The sequence below is a fragment of the Amblyomma americanum genome, chromosome 1 (assembly GCF_052857255.1).
Source record: "Amblyomma americanum isolate KBUSLIRL-KWMA chromosome 1, ASM5285725v1, whole genome shotgun sequence".
NCBI lineage: Eukaryota > Metazoa > Arthropoda > Arachnida > Ixodida > Ixodidae > Amblyomma > Amblyomma americanum.
The window spans coordinates 29,642,027-29,662,391 of record NC_135497.1 but is presented as its reverse complement, the minus strand read 5'-3'; the positions used below and the strand labels follow the sequence as shown (position 1 = coordinate 29,662,391).

At 46.0% G+C, this 20,365-nt stretch overlaps 1 protein-coding gene across 1 annotated transcript in view; it reads right to left on the bottom strand.

Annotated features, from left to right (window-relative positions):
* The window catches only part of LOC144112432 (actin-binding LIM protein 2-like), a gene marked incomplete at its 3' end in the record, with an annotated part of 99,024 nt that overhangs the window by 62,126 nt on the left and 16,533 nt on the right, over window positions 1-20,365 (bottom strand). The window contains 4 exon segments of the mRNA XM_077645272.1: window positions 7,065-7,165; window positions 11,517-11,607; window positions 17,774-17,867; window positions 19,953-20,079. Coding sequence (XP_077501398.1) covers window positions 7,065-7,165; window positions 11,517-11,607; window positions 17,774-17,867; window positions 19,953-20,079 — 413 coding nt within the window.

Here is a 20,365-nt window from a genome sequence, read left to right as displayed (position 1 = left end):
TTGTATCATCCAAATGAAAAAAATTCACATGCAGAAGCATAGAAAATGCATGCATGCAGGTCTGTTTATGGCTGACGGGATTTATTCGTGGCCGTGCGGTGACGCTACTCGCGGTGCATACCGCACGATTAGCGATAGCGATTCCAGCGATGTGAGGCCGCACACCGCCGCTCACTGCTCGCGGTGCGTACTGTGCGATTAGCGACTGCGATTTCGGCAACGTGAGGGCCGTGCTTAGTGCTCGAAGATGCGATCGCGACTCGCGTGTTCACATCATCCGATGTGGCGCAGGAGAAATTTCGGATCATCCGGAATTCTGCACGCTGTGCACAAGGCCGGGGGATTTTACGAAGTCGTATTATCGCGAAATTCGTATCAACCGTGTTCGTATCACCGAGATTCTACTGTACAAAACATTCGGATCGAATCAAATATCAAACACTTTACTATTTGACTAAATAATCAAAATAATCAAATATAATAATAAGCGATGGCTCTGATGATGGCATTATCTGTGTGGCTCAAAACATGACTGTTCCAACACCGACCCCTGCGAAGAGGGGGGTGGTGGGACAGCGGGGCTACAATGGTGCCCCAGGCGAGGGGAGGGGAGATGCTCTCTCTCCGCACTGTTAGGAGCACTGGTGAAGTTTCCTTATAATGCAGGGCATAGTTCATGACTGCAATACGAGAGACCCCTTCAGCCTTGTACATGATGATAGGTATGCGTCAACAGAGACGTTTGCGAGAAGCCACAATGTCGTAAACAGGCACCAAATGGATAAGGTTCAATGGATACTGAGTAGGGGATGTCACAAGACTATGAAGAGACTATGCCACAGGTATAGACAGCCAAAAAATTGCGAAAATATAGATTTTTCAATTTTATCGTATTCAGATTCGAGAAGTTCTTTTCCACTGACAAGTGATTTTTAAGGCCGGGGCTCACATAATTTTTGAGAAACTGCCCGATAAATATGCCACCACGGTGCAAAAACTCACAAGGATGCATCAAAGCATGCCCATTTTATATGCCTGTGCAATCCAAAACCAGCTGCCATAATGCGCTCGGTTTGGTCTCGTTTGATAGTGCAGCTTGTCGCGGAGCCTATTCAAAGCCGAGAAAAGCACTAAAAACAAAAACGGAGAAGTGGCCTTGCTGTTGGCTGCCTTTTACTACGTGGTGAAATTGGCATTTTTATTGGCTAGATTGAATTTCCTGCCACTTTCAGTCGTACAGGTGCTACCATTTTGAAAAATTTACCATGGAAAAAAGTGATAGCATTGTCCTCAGTGTCCCTTTAATCAAGATTCAACTAAAAACAAGGAAGCTAATGCAGTCTGGAAAATGACCTGTGCTGAATAAAGATGTAGCTCAGCTCACAAGTGCGCATCTAAAAACTGGCAGCAGGCATGGAAAAAAGGCCATGTGGGTAGAAGTAAGTCAGATTACATGCCTGGGACTTGTTAGCCATTTGCAAGGGCAACTGTGCTAGTATTTTTCACTTCCTGTCATGAAATGTGAATTTTGGACTTATGACAAGTTTGTGAATCCCACATCTCAACATCTACTGAAGATAAAGCAATATTTTTGCACCATGAAGCCAAATATGTGGAGCACAGAATGTTGCAAGCAGATATCTTGATTTTTGCTTTAAGTTCTCGACAGGCACTTTGTATTGCCACTGTGCTGCCATGTTTAGGCCACTAAAATTCAATGTACAATAAAGTACAAAATAATCAGCCATTAATAGAAGTCCTTGCAACATTGTGTTCATTATTCTTTCTAGCAGCTAGCAATGCATTAATAATAAGTTTTTGTTAAGGGGTTATTTTACTATTGTTTTCACAAACTTTAGAGCATTTTTTGTAAATATCGTAGGAACTAACTGGCCCAAGCAAAAAGTAACAGCATTTTTGGAATCTGAACAAAAAAAACTACATAAGCCTGTGAAGTTTTGTTAAGTTAAACAAGCCATACGCATCATAACCTCTTCTCCCTGAACCTCACCCACGTGCATTTTGTTCATGGATCTAAAAGTTCTACCTATCTACGCCCTTTATTTTTGTAATATCAGTATACTATTTTTTACGATTTTTTTTACCGTCAACTCCCACTAAGCATCCTGCCCCCCGACATGATCATAAACAGCGACGTCACATGGTTCACGCTGCTTAATAACTTTCTATTACCTAAGGTCAGAACTAACTATGGTAAACAATGCCTTCAATTTTCTATCCCATCATATTGGAACTCTTTAAATTCGGACATCCAGCAAGCTAATATTCTTTCTTTGTTTAAGTACAAATTAAAATTTTTCCTTCTTAATACACGATTTTCATTACAACAGTGTTATTTATGCTTTGCATCACAGTATCTTAAAGTGTGTAATTGTATTTTATTCTGTAATCTTTTCCTTGTATTTAAATCTGTCGGTTTTGCACTTTGTGCTATGTGCCTTGCTATTTATTGTCTGTTCCTTCGCAATATGATTCGTACAGATTGATATTCTTTGTTCTTTGTAGCTTTTGTTCTCTGATTAGTTGTGTATTGCAATTTATTCACATGGGAGGTCCCACCTGCGGTCTTGTACCTTGGGCTCTCTCGCTGTATGTCCTTGCAACTTCTTTTGGAATCACAAATAAACTTTCAAGTTCAACTCCAATGCCCTCACAGTGCAAACAGGATGCAGAACGTGCCACTTGACTGATGTAGGTACCAAGACAGCACAGAAATGCTGGAAAATATGCTAATCGACAAATCTGTCACAATCAAACAGAATGCAAGGACTGCATGTACAGTTGCCAACCGAAAATTCGGACCGCAGATTTCCCCGGACATGCTTGATTATTCGGACTTCGTCGCGGCACCATGACATGGCCAATGTGTAGGAACGCCTGAAATTCTGGATCAATCGCGACTGACAGTTTGCGCCAATACCAAGGCCACTATACTATAATGTGTACAGTGAAACCTCATTAATTTAAACTGCAGGAGAGATTGAAAACTTGGTCGAACAAAATGAAATTCAAGCTAAAAGAGTGCCTCTTAAACGGCGCAGCTAACATTTTCTGTGGGTCAGCACACCTTGAGCCCACATCGTCTCGAATTTGTACTGTTCTTGGACATCGTCCGCTGCACAGGCTTGAACAGCAGTTACACTTTGAAAAATTCATCTATGCCTAGTCTTTCATCCTGAATAAGGGAAGAAGTAGCAACAAAGCACGTGGGAGGCATACAGCTTCACGGAGACAGTGAGCGGAAGAAAACAACGGTGCTTTTCAAAGCTAGGTGAGCATACCCACGGCAAAATGCACCACAGCCCCGCTTTTCCTATTGTAAAACCGTCAGCAACTGGCGTTTTGATCCTGGCTCTAGTATCTAGGCCTAATTACGAAGGCCAACTCCAACGGAGCGCTTGCTTCGGCCGTTTGTCGGTTCTTATCGTTTCGCAATCTTCTCGTTGTTCCGGTCCCTTCGTAGTGCGGACACTGTGCTGTGCCCACAGTGGCGGGTTCACTTTCGCACCTAGCCTTTCTACCAACCCATGCATTTGTCGGCGACATGCTGACAGCAGTACAGCCATCGTACACTGAGCTTCTAAAAGCGGCTGCTGCCTGTCTGTGTACATGAACCGCAGCGAGATTTCATCATGATAAGCTCAGAATGTACACAAATCTACCCACTCCTTCCTCTTGCATATCTACAAGTCAAAATGGTTTTTTTGGTGAAATTTGGTACCGTATAGAGCGGAATATAGGTCAAGGTTTTTTCCAAAAGATATTATTAAGAAGGTCACCCTTCGACTTATATACCGGCCCTTGGCACAACCTGAATAGTCGTCTGGCATCATGTGGGAGCCACAGACCTTTTGGCATCCGCATTGTTATTGCTTCCGTGCTGACCGATGCGGCCCAACGTTGATGCCACAGTTGGACCGACGCCATCTTCCCTTTTTATGCAGTAATCGTTCCTGGTGTTGCAACGTATTATTTCAAAATGAAGACTGGTACTCAACATCAGTTCACCTTGGCGTTTAAAAAGAAAGTGGTTGAATGTGGTGGAGTGTATTGGCACATGTCCACCCAGCGACACTTTGTCGTCTCAGAGAAAAGTGTTCGATACTGGTGAACGCAGAAAGTCAAGCTGTCTGCCTGCAACGCACGGAAGACGTCCTTTTGCAGGCACCGTGCGGTGCACCCTGAGCTCGAAGACACAGTGGCAGATTTCATCCGCGAGCATCGAGCCAGATTCTTGCCAGTGACAGCAGAACTCATCCGCATCAAAGCTATCAAGCTCGCCCGTGAATCCGGACTGTCCAAGGAGCAATTCAAGGGCTCCACTTAATGGGTTCGTCGCTTCATGCCAACGCAAAGGATTCGCGCTTCACCGGAGCACACCAATCTCCCAGAAGCTGCCAGAGGCATACGAGGACAAGCGGTCGAATTTTAGCGCTATGTTATCCATCTCGGGCAGCAGCATGACTCGGAAGAATGAGTAGGCGACGAGTCTGGTGGCAGCAGTAAATAAAACGAAGTTTTTGCCTTATAATTTTAATATTTACTTCTTTGCTTCAAGGTAAGGGGGGCGACCTATATTCCGCCTCGGCCTATATTCTGCATTATATGGTATTTTGGATGGCCCAACCTTTCGGATGTTTTTGCAGACCCTAGAGAGTGCAAACAATCGGTCGTCGACTGTATGTGCCAGCTGAATAGCAGAAGCAGCATAGCAGAAACTACAACACAAGGGGGCTGAGATGGCCTCTCTTGCAAGCAATACAACCTGCACAAAAACTGAACCCCCCCCCCCGCCAAAATACACAGGCACACACACAGGTACAGGGTCGTCCACTTCCAGTTTGACCACGGCTCTGGGCAGCCAGCGCTCCACGCAGGGCCTCTCCCAGGAGCCTGGGTAACTAGCGTGCAGGCGCAGTGGAAACCATAGGCGTGGCCTTCGCCGCGTCATCTGCTACAGCGCGCCAGCACTGCTGGATTGAGCTCGCCTTGCAGTGGCGATCATTTTCGCATTGAGCACGCAAAGCACCCAGGGGATTACTGTTTCAGACAAAGCCGCTTAAAAGCCCAGCACCTGCGCGTGGTTGAGAGCTGCATCCACGGTGGCAAAGGCTTTCCCTTATGATTTCTTCTTGCAATGAACACGTAATGAAAGGCTGGTAAGAAGAAAAACTTAGTTCAAGTGTGAGTTCAAGCAGTTTATTCGGAGGTCACCGCCACTACTTAGCTGCAATATTTTATAATTTCAAGCACTTCTTGCCCAGCAGCCAGAATAAGCCAGCGACTCAGGGATGCTTTCATCCACTCAAAGCGCCGCTCGGCAATGTCAGTGTTAAATATATGGCGCGCTGCCCTGGAGGGAGATTAATACAAAGCCAGTATTAACACCAACACTGCACCGTAAGAATCGTCAAAAAGAAAGAGTGAAAGAAAAGCATGGGCATGTTTTGCTCACATGCGGCGGAACAGTGGCCGCATATGAGCAGCAACCAAGGCCGGCGTAGAGACCACTGAAAATCATTTCCGCACAAATGCATTGCTGTGTGATATCTTCAGGAGTTTCTTTAACAAAATCATGAAGCTCCCTAGCAGTTTAGCCTATTCTGTGTTAAGCTAAATAACCAAATAAAAAAATTTCGCCTAACCTGCACCTGTATTGGCATTCAATATAATTAAGCACCGGCATTGTACTGCGGCGTGGCATTTTGAGCAGATGAAAGCACTCGTGGATCGCCGGCCTATTCTGGCCGCTGGGCACTAAGTGCTTCAAATTATAAAATATTGCAGCTAAGCAATGGTGGTGGCCTCAGATTAAACCACTTGAACTCACACTTGAACAAGGTTTTGTTTTTCTCCGTATCAGCCTTTTATTACGTGTTGATTGCAAGAAGAAACGATAAAGAAACGCCTTTGCCACAATGGATGCAGCTCTAAACCACATGCAGGTGCTGGGCTTCAAAGCTGCTGTGTCAAAAACAGTAATCCCCCGGGCGCTTTGCGCGCTCAATGCGAAAGTAATCTTCACTGCAAAGAGAGCCTAATCCAGCGGTGCTGGCTACGGCGCGGCAAAAGCCACGCCTATGGTTTCCACTGCGCCTGCACACTAGTTACCCAGGCGCCCGAGAGAGGCGCTGCACCGAGCGCTGGCTTTACACCGGCTGCCCGGAGCAGTGCTCAAACTGGAAGTGCACGACCCTGTACGTGCGCGTTCTCAGTGATAGAAATGAAGACAGAGGTTTGAGCTCAAAAAATTCTGTCCATCTTAACTGCACTGCAAATGCATCCACTGCATTCTTGCAGTCCCAGTTCTATAAAAGTGACATAAGCAGCTACTTATATGTATTCAATTTTTCGTTCGGTTCCTGAAGGCCTCAAGAAGATAGTAATACCCCTGTCACATGGCCCCATCTAACTACCTTAACCTCAGAGGGCTCTTACCCAGAAGATGTAGCATGCAGTGTTGCATGGCAGTCCTTGCTGGCCCAAACAGCCCAGTGTGTACAAAAGTGAGCACTGCTGTGTTAAGGAAACAGCTTTTCAATAACACAATTTCTTGCCTCAAGACTCGCTGCATTTGACCTGTTCTGTACAGACAGAACCTGCACAATAACTGTTTGGTTCTATTTAAAAATCATTTTCGATTGTGTAAACTAGAAACAAGCAGCACATAATGGTCCAATGGTGGCAATAGCAGAAAGTTCCAAACAGGCCAGGTGACACCGTTCTCTATTCTCTTAGAACAAACTTGCTTGGAAGCTTTGCATTCCTTTTGATGACCGGAGTTTGAGGAGGCCAAGCGACAGGAGTACAGAAGTTATCTTAGAAAAAAAGAGGCATTCTGAACAAAATTACAGATAAAAACACTATGAAAAAATTCAACTTCAGCTGTGTTGCGTGTTTCCAGCCGCTACTTTCAACACTGATGCTTGGTGCAGACATTTCATGCAACAAGCAAGGCCCTACCAAACTCGACAGAGCCAACAGCAATAGTGGAGAACATGCGGGGTGCTCTGCAGCGACAGGCAGCAGACAAGAGACCTCACCTGCTCCTCGGCAACCGCGTCTTTTTGGGAGTCGTCCAGTTTCCTGTCTTCCATTTTGCCATCGGGACCTGGACCACAGCGCGGATGCCAGATGGCGCCTCCTGCAATATGCACTGTGTTTCCTTATCACCATCACCAACCGATCAACACTACAAGCTGCTTTTCTTGCAGCATAAAATACTGTCAGCTGCTCAACATGCTGCCTGAAAACTAGCAGGTATTGAATGAAGATACGCCACTGCTACAGATGCATGAACACTCCCCATATGCATCTGCCATTTCATACTGCCCCTGCCATTACTGTGCACTCTTTAACATACGCAAGATTTCAAACAGAATGAAGCTGCAATGCTGTAATACATAAAAAAGAATACAAATCTTCAAAGAGGAAATGTGTACAAACAAAAATAACTTATTTGCACAAGGCAATCAAGTGAATGCAGGTTCTCTCTTTAAAAGACAGCAGTTGTTAAATTGTGACAAAGTTAAAAGCAAGACACATATTTCCCTCAAGCATAACAGGATATGTGTAACAAGCTGTCGGAGCGAAATAGTGCAGCTGAGACAGATATCACGACATTATGTTACTTATGCACATTTAGGTCTGAGGTGTGTACATTTCACAGCAAGAGTAATGTTACACAGTCAAACCCGATTACATCAAATTTGATTATCCTGTGAGCACGTAAAGCTGCAGTGTGAATGCATAGGAAAATGTACGGCTACATCGTACAAAAATTAGCCCTCCATCCGATAGATCACAAGCTTCGGGCAACACCAGTTGACTCAAGAAGCTGGCTTTCCCTCAGCACATCTCCAGAGGTTAGCTTTTCTGCATGGACCTGCGGGTACTATTGGTGCTATGGTGCTACGTGGAGCGCAGACCTATGATGACATGGATATCCCGTGATGTAGGCAAAAGGCACGAACCTGGCCAACCAGAACATGCGTTTTCAGTGCTTTGCGCCAATTGTGCCCGCATTCTCACGCAGTTCGCAAGTACAGTGCATTGTGCTACCATCGGCAATTTCGCACAGTTTTCGTTGTCTCTGTGTGCACGTGATGGCAGCCATGAAATGGCAGAAACTCCCTTCTATGAAACTGGAAATTATTAAGCGAGTTGAACGAAGTGAGAAGAAATCCGAAGCCGCCACAGTTTAGGATATTCCGAGAAGCACTCCAAGCACCATTTTGAAGAACAAGGCTGGTGTTCGGGCTAAAGCGGAGAAGAGACCTGGCAGAAAAACCAAGCCTATGCGATAATTCCAGAACGTGCTTTCAGTTCCGGTGACCACAGGTCCAATCGAAGACCATGGATGACCTGCGAACTTTTTGCCCAATGGCTGACATCTTAGAACGATGACCTAGTGGGCCAAGATCACAATGTCTGCGTTGTCGTAGGCAATGGCTGTGTCCACAACTGCAGTGCTAATTTCAAGAACGTTACACTTTACTTCCTGCCACTAAACGCTACGTATCAGCTTCAACCATTGGACTAGGCGATAATACGTGTGATGAAGGTTGGCTGTAGGAAACGTCTGAATGAATGGCTCCTGCAGAACCTGAGGACAGGAAGAGACCGAAAAAAAATCAACTTCTTAGGTACCCTGCCCCGTATATGCCGAGTGTGTCGTGGAATGATACCAAAAATGAAACTATACAGGAATGCTTCCGACATTCTGATCTCTGCTTGCCAGGAGAAGATGAAGCAATTTCTTTCTTGGGCGAGCTCAATGAAGCCGCCACAGTTCTTGATGATTTGTGGAACCAGTTGCCCAAATTTCCTGATGCTATTTGTGAGGGGGCAGCCATAGGCAACTTTGTCTCTGCGGATGACAACGTTGAGACCGCAGGAGACCGTGCAGACGAAAACATCTTTGCCAGCATCGTGGAAAACCAGCACACCACTGATGTAAATTGTGATGAGGACTTGAGAGAACCTGTGCCCATGTGCTTCGACGTGCTTCGTGTGCTCAGCATGGTTCGTCGTTGTTGCGCGTTGATGGAAGGCCGCAGTCCCAGCTGGACAGTGTCCCTCGAAAACACTGAAAAATGTGTTCTCTGTGATGCAATGATGATGAAAAAACAAAAATTCACAACTTTTTCACTCTTTAATCTGCACACAGTAAGTAGCTGTCACAGAAATACAGAAATACCTCAATAACTGGCCCCCATTAATTCGGCAATTCAAATAATTCAGACTGTCGCCACAGTCCCGCCAAACGCCCATTCAAGTCTATGGCGTTCTATTAGAAGCTCGTTTATTCGAATGCCGCGAGGTTCACGCCAGTTACCATATTCACACGACTGTAAGCCGACCCCCCCCCCCCCCCCATATCACATTTCAGAAAAAGAAAAAAAAAAACTGGGAGGTCATTTAAACTTGGCCTTTAATAACAGACCAGAATAGCATCATCCTGTGGCCGCCGCTATCGGCTACCACGCGCAGGCGTGTGCCCAACGGGCACATTCCAAAACGAAAATGTATTAGTCACTGGACTACTCGTACTCTCTAGCACTGCCGTCGCGATCGCTGCTGCGGTCCCAAAGCATGTCGTTCTAGTGTTGTCGCATCACGTCACACAATCACGTCATCGCATGGAACAGCTGAAAATTTTGCCTCGCTGCAGCTGCCACACCTGTATAACCCGTTGCGAACATCGGACTTGCAGCCCAGCACGCAGTTGCTCGTTTCTTCTGCGTAAAGAATGACAGCCATCTTGAATGCAGCTGTGTACGAGCACCAGTCGCTTACCGGACCCAAAGAGCAAAGGACTACGAAGCACTACATTAAATACTTGTGAAACGCGGCTGGCAGTAGTCAAATGTGTCAGAGCCAAAGAGAAACTACACGTGAGCGGCGTCGGCTCTTCTGTCAGCTATCGGCACTACCTGTCTGTTCCGAGTGGCAGTTCCGCTGCAGTTGGAACAGCAGCCCTTCCATCAACTATCAACGCTCGCTTGAGCACCCAGTGCGCAGTTAAAATTAAAACAAAAACAAAAACTTGGAGGATGCCTATTAAGGTTAGAACGCGAATGCGTTTGCAGGCTGCCGCCGCATATCAGGAACCACTGTAGCCACGTGTGGGGAGTTGTGTGTGTGTGTGTACGTGGGGGGGTGCCGGTTTGCTGCTTATTGGCAGCTGCTCCGGCTGCCACGCGCGGGGAAGCGGTGCCGTTTCTGCGCGTTGACATAGCAGCTGCTCAAGACCAGCACCAAGAGCAATGCGATGGAGCCGCGCAGCAAAAACGCAACCGTGCTGTAGAATGCCTGATATTTCGTTTGTCTTGCCTTTATTTATGGTGCCATGGTTTGGTTTCGATTGTAAGCCGACCCCACCACTTCGGATTTTCAAAATTTGAAGTATGGGTCGACTTACAATCGTGTAAATGCGGTAATTTGGACGGGCCCCTGAAGGGGCGCTCTGTCGAAATATGACGTGCTCAACAGGTGATCGTGCAGATATTCGTCCACAGGCCTGAACTGCATATTACATTGTCTCCCGCACCGCTCTGATGTGTGCGCAAAGGCAGGCGTGTTGATCGTCAGCAGGTTCCCGTCGATAGGCCAAGAGATAGTCCGGCCATATAGTTATGTTTTCAAAACTCTGCCGATAGCCTGTGGCAATGGCGGCTATCTGCAGTGCATATCAGTGAGCCACCCAAGCAGCATACAGTTTGTTTTTATTTTTTGTTTGTTTTTCTGAAGGCGTCTCGCCGCTCCTGCGCCAATGCGCGCTTCCGTCTCTTTCGCCCACATCATATTTTCATTCTTCCAGCGCACCAAAACTCCGCCCTCGTCAAGTGCTGCTTACTGTTTAAGAGGTGACGTGCAACGTCGCATGAAATGTCACATGCAAAGAAGCTCTAGTGCTACCGTGTCAGACACTGAAAGTAGCCATGGAGACCCATACAATTGTGGAGCAGTTCTGCTTCCGCCACTCCTGATAGCATGCAGGAATTAAAACATTCAACAGAACTGCGAACAATTGCTGTTGCCACCAGTTTTCGTCTTAAAAGGAGGTTACAACTGCCCAGGTTCCTACCAAATAAAGTTGGCTTTCATGAGAATGGTTTTTGGTAGTTATGAGGGGCCACTGATAATTCGACAAATGGATAATTTGGATGTTTTTTCCACTCCCTTGAAGTCCAAATTAACGAGATTTCGCTGTACAATTTTTTCTATCTCAATGAGTTTGTGTGTTATAAATTTACATTAAATTTACTGCTACTTTTATATAAAACTCGTAGCTTTTTTTTTTTAGTTCAATATATGCGGGTTCGACTGTAAAAGACTTTCCATGTTTATGTGACTTATTGCATTCCTTTCTCAATAAGAGGGAAACATCGATCTCGGGAGCACATTTTTGTTCCTTCCCAGCCTAGTGCAAAGCAATATTGGTTATGTAAACCAACATAACCAGCCAGCAGGAAGGTTGCATCTATACATACCTTGCAGGTACATCTCCTCACCATCCCCAAATGGGTCTCCACACTTGGAACATCGAGCACAAGTCGGATGAAAGTGGTGGTTTTCACCAGCCTGCAAACATATACAGATTGCATTGAATCAAGTCTGGATACTACTGCTGCAGATGATGGAATGCTAGACACAGCCTCATCTATTTTCCATTTACTATTTTCCATCTATTGAATTCACAGTCTCTTGGCCATGCCCATTGTTCTCCATCTACTCAAAGGGGCTTTTTGATGACTAAAACCTCTGGCACTTCCTGAAATATCAGCTTGACTGGCGAGGTTATTTGCACGCTATAGTGCAAACAGCAGAACCAGTGCAGTTGGTATTTATTCTACTAGAAGCCACCTCCGAACTTGGCATGGTCATGCTGATTTACCGCAATTACGTAATTTGCACGCTTTTTTTTTCTCTAAAATAAGCCTTCAAAAAGGGGGTGTGCAAATCAGACAGAAGTTTTGTGAATACATCCTAAAAAAAACTCTATAAAGGTCATAACGCACAATATACACTGTATATTGCCGCCTATATGTTGCCCCCCCCCCCCCACCCCAAATTCGCACACCCCATTGGACAAAATAAAAAGTTGACTCCAAATATAAGACGCATATTTCCTCCCGGCCCAATCCGCCCCATGTTATGCAGTTCCCCGCGAAATGGCATGACGGCGCGTGCACAGCTCAAGTCAATAAACGCATAATGATACAATTGCTAAACCAACAGTCACATGGAGATAACAGGGGACGAAACAGTACCGTTGCATGCGGCCCGGCTGACTGGCGAAAAACCGAACAGCTAACAATTCGGTAGTTTCGGATTTTAGCCCACACACAACTGTTTGTACAGGAAAGCGACTGCCAGCACGAGTGAGCCATGTAAACGGAGCACAAGTCCCCTTGCCTCTCGCATCTTTCGCACCCACGTATGGCGACGCAGCCGTGTCAATCTTCCCAAGCCTGCCTTGCACGCACCCGCATGCATAATGGTGGTCTGGCACAGCAGGGAGCATAAATATCTTTTTGTTTGTTTTTTCAAACCCGGCTAATAAATTGGGGCTTGGTTTAATGGGGTTTCGTGTCCCAAAGCGGCTCAGGCTATGAGGGCTCCGGAAATTTTGACCATCTGGGGTTCTTTATCGTGCACTGACAACGCACAGTACACGAGCCTCTAAAATTTCACCTCCATCGAAATGCAACTGCCATGACCGGGATTGAACCCCCGTCTTCCAGGTCAGCAGCCGAGCACCATAACCACTGTGCCACCGTGGCGGCTAATAAATTAGGTGTGTGCAAATTACGCGAATAAATAAGGTTAATGATTGCACAATAATTAGCACATTACTGTATTTGCTCGATTCTAATGTGCATCTTTTTTCAGGAAAAAATTGCCAAAAAATGACATGCAGTTTAGAAATGAAAATATGCCAGCAACAACCTATTGTAATCGGCATCACAAAATGGCGGCTTAATACTGTGCATTGATATTATTGACATTGCTTATCTAGCCTACCGCAATGGTGGATACCTATAGGCTTCATGCGCATCTGAAGTGTACCGTCAGCAAGGCGCCGGACCTGTACTTAAGCCAACACAGAAACACTGGTTGCGAAGACGCGCCAAGTTCACTACGATGCAAGGTTTAAAAATGAGGCACCCTTGTGTGCGCAGTCTTTCTAAGCACACACTGGCCTAGCCATGGGAAGCCTTGTGCAAAGCGTGCAACCATCTTTGAAGCTCCACTTCCTGGCGCACAGCACCATAGCACTCTGCCGAGTTCGGTGAGCGCATCGCCACCGCCGGAGCTCTCATTGAGAGATCAACGACCCATGACATTACAGGAGCACAGCATCTGGGCGCGCTGCCAAGGCCTGCACTAGGGAGACCGACCATGGCGCGAAGGAACGAGTGAAGAAAAGCTAACGCTTCAAAATAAGGTGATCTTCTGTACTGAAGCATGAAAATGTGGTGGGTGTTACTATTATAGTCGTTGCAGTTTTTCTTACCTTGAAAAATGGACACGCATTACAATTGGGGCACGTTAGAATCGAGTAAATACGATACGTGCAGTTTGCTCAAGTTACCAGCCGAGCAAAAAGAATAAGTCCTCCTTCAGGGGCCCAAACAAAGCCACCAACAAGCGGAAGCAAGAGCAGTTTTACTGCAGAAATCTTTCTTTTTCTATGGTGTTTGCTATTCTGGTGCATATTCTGCATTCTGCCCAGTAAGCAGCTCTGCTGGTAGTCAGTGTCACACCCTGTCTGTTTTTGTCAGTACTCCACACTGCTTCGAAAATACCATCGGTGATCCCCAGAACACGCGACTCACAACGAAACTGCACAACCCTGCAATTGCCTAGTGCTTCCAAACCGCAATTCTGGAAGTGAACACTGGCAGCTCTCCTCAAAAGATAAACAAAAGCGATGATGTTATCGACGGGAAGCATCTTAGCACGCTACTACGGTCTGTGCTGCAGACTGCGCGAAAACTGAGGAACCCCCTACAGAACGCTAAAGGCTAAAAAGAAGTAAATTCTGGACGACAAAAAAGTGGGGACAAGTTCATTATGCGAGTGGGTTCATTACGAGAGTATATACGGTATATTAATTTTTTAGCAGCCAGAGGTCGAATGAGACCTTGCAACTTTGTAGGCTGGTATTTAAGAGTCTATTCAGCCTGAATGTGCCACTTTCGAAAAATTTAATTTTTGCATTTTATTGCCATTTCAAGGCCAGTGTCCTTGAAGCCTTTTTGAAAACACTGAAAGCAATCAGTGTGCAATTGGTTCCACTTGTGTTTCTGAAACTTGGTTTTTCTTTTTCCCACTTTTTTTCCAGACCAGAAAATACCTTTCTGCTTTCCTACTATTGCATTTAATAATAAAATAAAGATCTTAATTAAGGTCAGAAAGTCAAACAGTGCCTAAAGACCTCACTCTACAATGTCTAACCATAATCGAAATTCAGTTTAAAGCATGTGTAGCACAACGAGTGATGACGTATGCTGTAATGTTAACACAACTCGCAACTTGGACTACTATCTGATTGTATCCATGAAAATGCAATGCAATTAAAACTGCAGCAAAAAACAGATGGGGACAGAAAGCGAGAAAGTGCTCTATGTCCTCACTTGTTTCACACCATGATTTAAAGGGACACTGAGGAGAACTCTATCAGATTTTTTTGTTAGCAAAATCTGATAGTTCGGCATTTCATGGCTTTGTTGCCGCTTGTCCAGGAGCGAAAGATGCATTTATTTCAAAGAAATTTGGATTGGAAGTTGCAAAAGTTTTTCCCGCCACTCCGATTCAAACTCGAGAACTCTTATGATGTCACGGAGAACCCTTATGAATTCACAGGACGGAGTGACGTGATACGTGACGTAAACGCAGACTCCATGATTTCTGGCGGCTAGCGGTGCGAAATGAAATGAAAGCTACCGCCGCCGCACGTTGAAGGCATCTATCGGGGGTCGCCACCGTCGCTTCGTTTACGTTTTCACCGGCGTCTTGCCAGCATTACGATGGATCCCGTTCCCAAACCCGACGACGTAGTTCACGCAAAAACTCCGGCCTGCATTTCAGCGACCTCAGCCCCACAGAGCGTGCAATGCTTTTGAGGGAGCACGGTTAGGTTAGGCGCCGGCGGGTCATTTCCTCCTTCCTCAGTGAGCTGCTGTTGCAAACTAAATATCATAACCCCAGTGCGGGGAGGCGCGAGGGCCCAGGACAAGGTCGGCGCGTTGCGCCCATCGGAGGCTGGGGGGGGCTTTGGGGCCAACGGATTGTGATTCCTTGGCGCGGAAGGGACAAGTCATTTATTTATTTTTTTGCCACAAAAAACGGATGGGTGCTCAAGGGCGGCCGCGTTTAAAGTTGGCGGCTTGAAACTAAAGCCGGCGCACGACGCTTCAACGGCTTAATTCCGCTAGATCCAACGGGCCCACTGGATTGGGCTCTCTCACCCACTTGCATGTACCTTCATATGTGTACTGTGAATGGATTAAATTAGACGAGAGCTCGAAAAGAACAGCTCCGCCCAACTGCCGAAGCTATTGAATTAGGTCACAACGCACACCTCGTTGCGGAGCCGAATCAGTCTGGCCGGGCCGGCTGCGGCTGGCGCACTCGGCGCGAAATAGAGACATGCTCCAATCTCCCCGCCAGTGCGGTCAGAGTGCGCTGAAGCCGCCGAACGCATCAGCGGTCAAGCGCAGTTGGAGTATAGAGGGTCTTGCTTTGGCAGACGTGACGTCGCCATGCAGCGTGCGCGCGTTACGCCGGAGCATAAACGCGCCTTAACAGATCCTGCGCTTAACCGCTAACCAACGTATTCGGTGGCGGCATCTATGGGAGCCGCTGAAACCCCCGCCCGCTCACTGAATAAAAAAAGAATTCCTGTGCCGAGGCTCAGAATCGAACCAGGGCCTTTGGTGTTTAAGGCAGAGACGCTACCACTCCGCCACGACGGCTCAAGTTATAACCATTAATAAAGGCGCATCTAGTGAACGCACTCTTCTGATGCCAGAAATCTCCGCGCTTTCGCTACGTTATCCTGGCCTAACAGACCTAGGTCATCAGCAATTTTTCTTAACAGCCTTGTACCTTGTCTCCCGTCCCTAATAAACGATTTCCGTTAAGTAGTTTGATGTTGACCGGCACAGCCGGGAATGTTTCGCTGAGCGAGCGTGCGAAGACACAAGTGCTCTTTGTACTGCTAACTGCCTTGTACGATCACCGACCATCGTGCCATCATAGTTTTTCATCGACCGTGGCGATCATCTGACAACCCTTAACAGGCTCCTTCAATGGTTAACCAGCACTTGGAGCAACACTTGGAGTTCCTCTGCTGTTCGGCGCTTGCAAATTGAGGCGCGTCAAAAACAAAACCACGGGAAGCTCATAGACGCGAAGCACCATAACAAATCAAAGCTCTCCTGGCCGCCTGTGGCACCGCCAAGCATCGGCTTTCTTTGCTTCCAACATTCAGGTTGTCTTTTGTCTGCTTTCCTCGTGTGATAAAAGTGCACTATCGGTTTTAAAACAAAGCTTACTTCAATACTGAACCGCGCAACCTTCCTTTGTCAGCCTCAGAGATTCGCGACGCCATGTAGGAAGGAAAATTCCTCCAAGGTGGCATCTCTTATCCTATGACGTCACCACGCTTGTACTTGCGAGATTGGCCTATGGTGACGATACCTGTATTTTGGTACTTGCTATTTTCTACCTTACAAGAGATTTGTTTTGAGTAAGAGTGGCGTTTTTGTGATCAGGAGCTGGTATTCTATCGATACAAGCCAACTTCAATTTCTCCTCAGTGTCCCTTTAAAGTTCAGTACATGCTATTTTCCAAACCTGAACTCATAAGAACGAACATATGTGTTAGTCCTTTGGTGCACCACTGTGCATAACCAAAGCACCCTTTCCACGGTTTACTTTTCCTGCAATATGGGCAAACACTGTCCCTCCTTATCCTGGCCCTCAAAGGCAGCAGGGATTCTCGTGGTCGCCTCATGCAGGGGAGACAACAGTGATGTGATCGTACAGGAGCATCATAACGTGCAGAAAACCAATGACCACGTCTCCGAGCCATGTAGCAACTAGATATTAGAAGATGGTTTCAGCCGCATTTGGTTTTAGGATGCTTAAACAATAAATACAGTCGAACCTCGTTATGACGAAATGGTTTGTAACGAAATAATGAATATTACGAAGGAATGACCATTCCCCTTGGAAGTTCAGTCAGCACGGGATATAACGAAGCTATGGCTATAACGAAGTAATTGCCGGGCCCCTTTAACTTCGTTATAACGAGGTTCAACTGTAATCCCCATAAGATTCACACACTTGATCGACACCATCAGCAAAACCTGAACAGAAAAATCTTGTTGGAGCACATGATAAGGTCACGAAGCAAGCTATGGCACTGTTATTAAAATGACTAAAACTAACAAAGCTGACTGATTCCTGGAAATACAAGTCGTTCATGCACCACCCAATCAAACCTGTCACTGAACTTGGCTGATTTCACAACAACAAAATTTTCCCTTCACCAAATTTTTCGTGCATCCTGTGAATTTTGCTGGAACGGGGTATGACTATATAGTAAGCTTGGCTCGCATTTACACCTTACTACATCCTCCTTCCAAAGTAGACCCCTGTGTATCGCATTTTCCCTTGGTGCAAGTTCATCTGATGATTTATGGTCACCAAAGCAAAGAAACAAGCAGCAACAGACCTGCAGCACTTTACCAGAGATAAAACGATCACAATGGGCACACTTGACGCCAAACTGCTTTTGGTAGTCTTTTTCACAGTACGGCTGGCCTTCCCTGCATTAAAAAAAGAAGGGAAAAGCACAGAGTAGGCAACCAAATAAAACCTCACGAGCACAAGCTACACACAGCGTCTCAATGTTTTAATTGCAGGGTGTAAGGGGCACATACGAAAGACAGCATTGATACAATCCCTACAGGTACCATTCCTGGCAATACCTTGTGGGCGCATGGTTTGACAGATACACCCAAGGATTACCACACAGTATATCCTAGCAGTTGACAAGTATAAGTATAGTCATGCACCATTCCCACATATGAATCCTACGTTAGGACATAAAAATCAGGAAAAGAAAGGTCGTATTGCAGCGAAAACGGGCAGAAGGTAAAACACAGCACAGTTTATAGCTATGGTGAATTTTGTCGCTGACCACGCACATAGAGGGCTCACAAATATGATAGCAATGCAGTGCTACGGAATAACATCATTGCCATTTCTCTATTACTCCACTAACGACCACCTACAACCACATCCAAAAGCTCGCATTCCCATGTCCATTCAACAGGGAAGAGGCGAAAAAGCATCTGCGTCATTAAAACAGAGAGAGGTTACAAAGAAGGTGGGGAACTGAAAAGAAATGTGTACCCAGGTTACATGCAAAACCCAGCTGCAGAACTGACTAGTCTGTAGCGGATCATGAAACAGAACAGTGCTGGGTTCTGCCAGGATGCAATGTTTTCCATGTGGACAGGCTCACAAAGATTGTGCTAGTGTTCATGGAGCCTACCTCGTGTGCACTCATGGCAAAACTCATGGTGTAATATGTTAATTTTTGGACGGACGTCTTATTTTGCTCCTGGAGTGGAGGCAAAATGCGACACTTAGAACTTTCAAATATCATAAAATTTTACTGTCTTCCTTCAGCTGGCCTTTTCATATTTATTGAGAATAATGTGAGGACAATACCAAATAATGCTGTTATATTTGTTCATTTATGCGCAAGAATAATAAAAAGAGGTGATGATTTGCAAATTTGAGTAGAATTTTGCCCCACTTTCCTCTACGTCTGTCGCCTAGTCAAGTGTTGTGGCACTCATGCTTATGAGCTGTGTGCAGAAGCCAACCAAAATGGGTACTCGCAACTGAACTGCCACTGCACACCCTCTTTTACAGCAGTCAGTATCCGCTTCAGCAACTAGAAAACAGAACTAAATGATATGAATTGGTCTCTCACTGTCCTCTATGACATTATTCCTCCAAAACCCGTGCAGAAGAATCTGGTACGCATTGGCAAAGTAGACTTATTCAGTTGGTGTACATATATTCAGCCACAAGGTGGCCACTCGGCACTAGTGTTGAAGGTTCCCACAACGCACGTTCGCGGCACATGAAATGCCAGCTCTATTGTTTTCAGTACACACAGTGGTAGGTAAGCCTGCTGGCATGCAGTAGTTGCAACAAGGTCAGACACCACTATCTATAACAAAGTACCCCCTCTGTATCATTGATGGCGAAAGAGCTCGCATATCTGGCTGATAAGCTTTGCTAGCACATGGTTTGTCGGCGTGTTGGTCGTGATTTCGTTATAAAACCACTTTTTCTTTCTGAAACAAACCATTGTCGGAAGTAAGCGCCGTGTGTTGTCCGTCTTTCTGTGTCCTCGTTTCTTTGCGCTACGTTTTTCACCTTGAACAAAACAATGCCTACAACAAAGAAATTGCGGAGCCCCTTTCACTTCATTATAACTAGGTTTAACTGTAGTCTAGAGCTTTGTGATGGCACTTCTTTGCTACATTTAAACTGCCGCAGGATATTTTGGTGACCCACACATGTCACCTACATCACACGACAGGAGCCAACCAAGGTATGCAAAGTAAAAATGCAAAAATACATTTTTAGGGCATGCTAAAATGGCACATACAAAAGCCAATCACAATCCCTGCGGCAAGATATCCGGGGCTGGTATCACTAGTAACCAACTAATCTGCTTTGTGCAACACTGGCACTCGCACATGTGGACCGAAAGCCATATGGTATGCCTGTTACTTGCTGCTGCACTTGTGCAAGCGCCACATGCTCTACAGGTGAATAGCACCTGGCGCACGTACTCAGGTACACAAACCTTTCCATGAACCACATACCTGCCCATGTACTCGCCATGAAGAACAACATTGCAGTGCGTGCACTTGAAGCACCAAATGTGCCACTGCTTGTCCAGGGCTATCAAGGCTTGGCCCTCCCTAAGATCATCTGAGCACCCAGCACATTCTGCACAGAAAGCAATACAAAACACCTGGAGTCCTGTTTGAATGACAACCACTGCAGAGAAAAAGCCCAAACAGAACAGCTCAACATATTCAATGTTATAGTGAACCACACACACGTCACAATCAACATTTCTGTTAAATGGCAAACAACCACTACCCAGATCGAGAATGTACACGGCATGGAATACAGTAAAACCTCGATGACACGTGGGGGGGGGGGGGGGGGAACAAACTGTTTATCCAGGAAAATGTATGACCTAGACTGCCTAAATTTCAGAAATGGAACC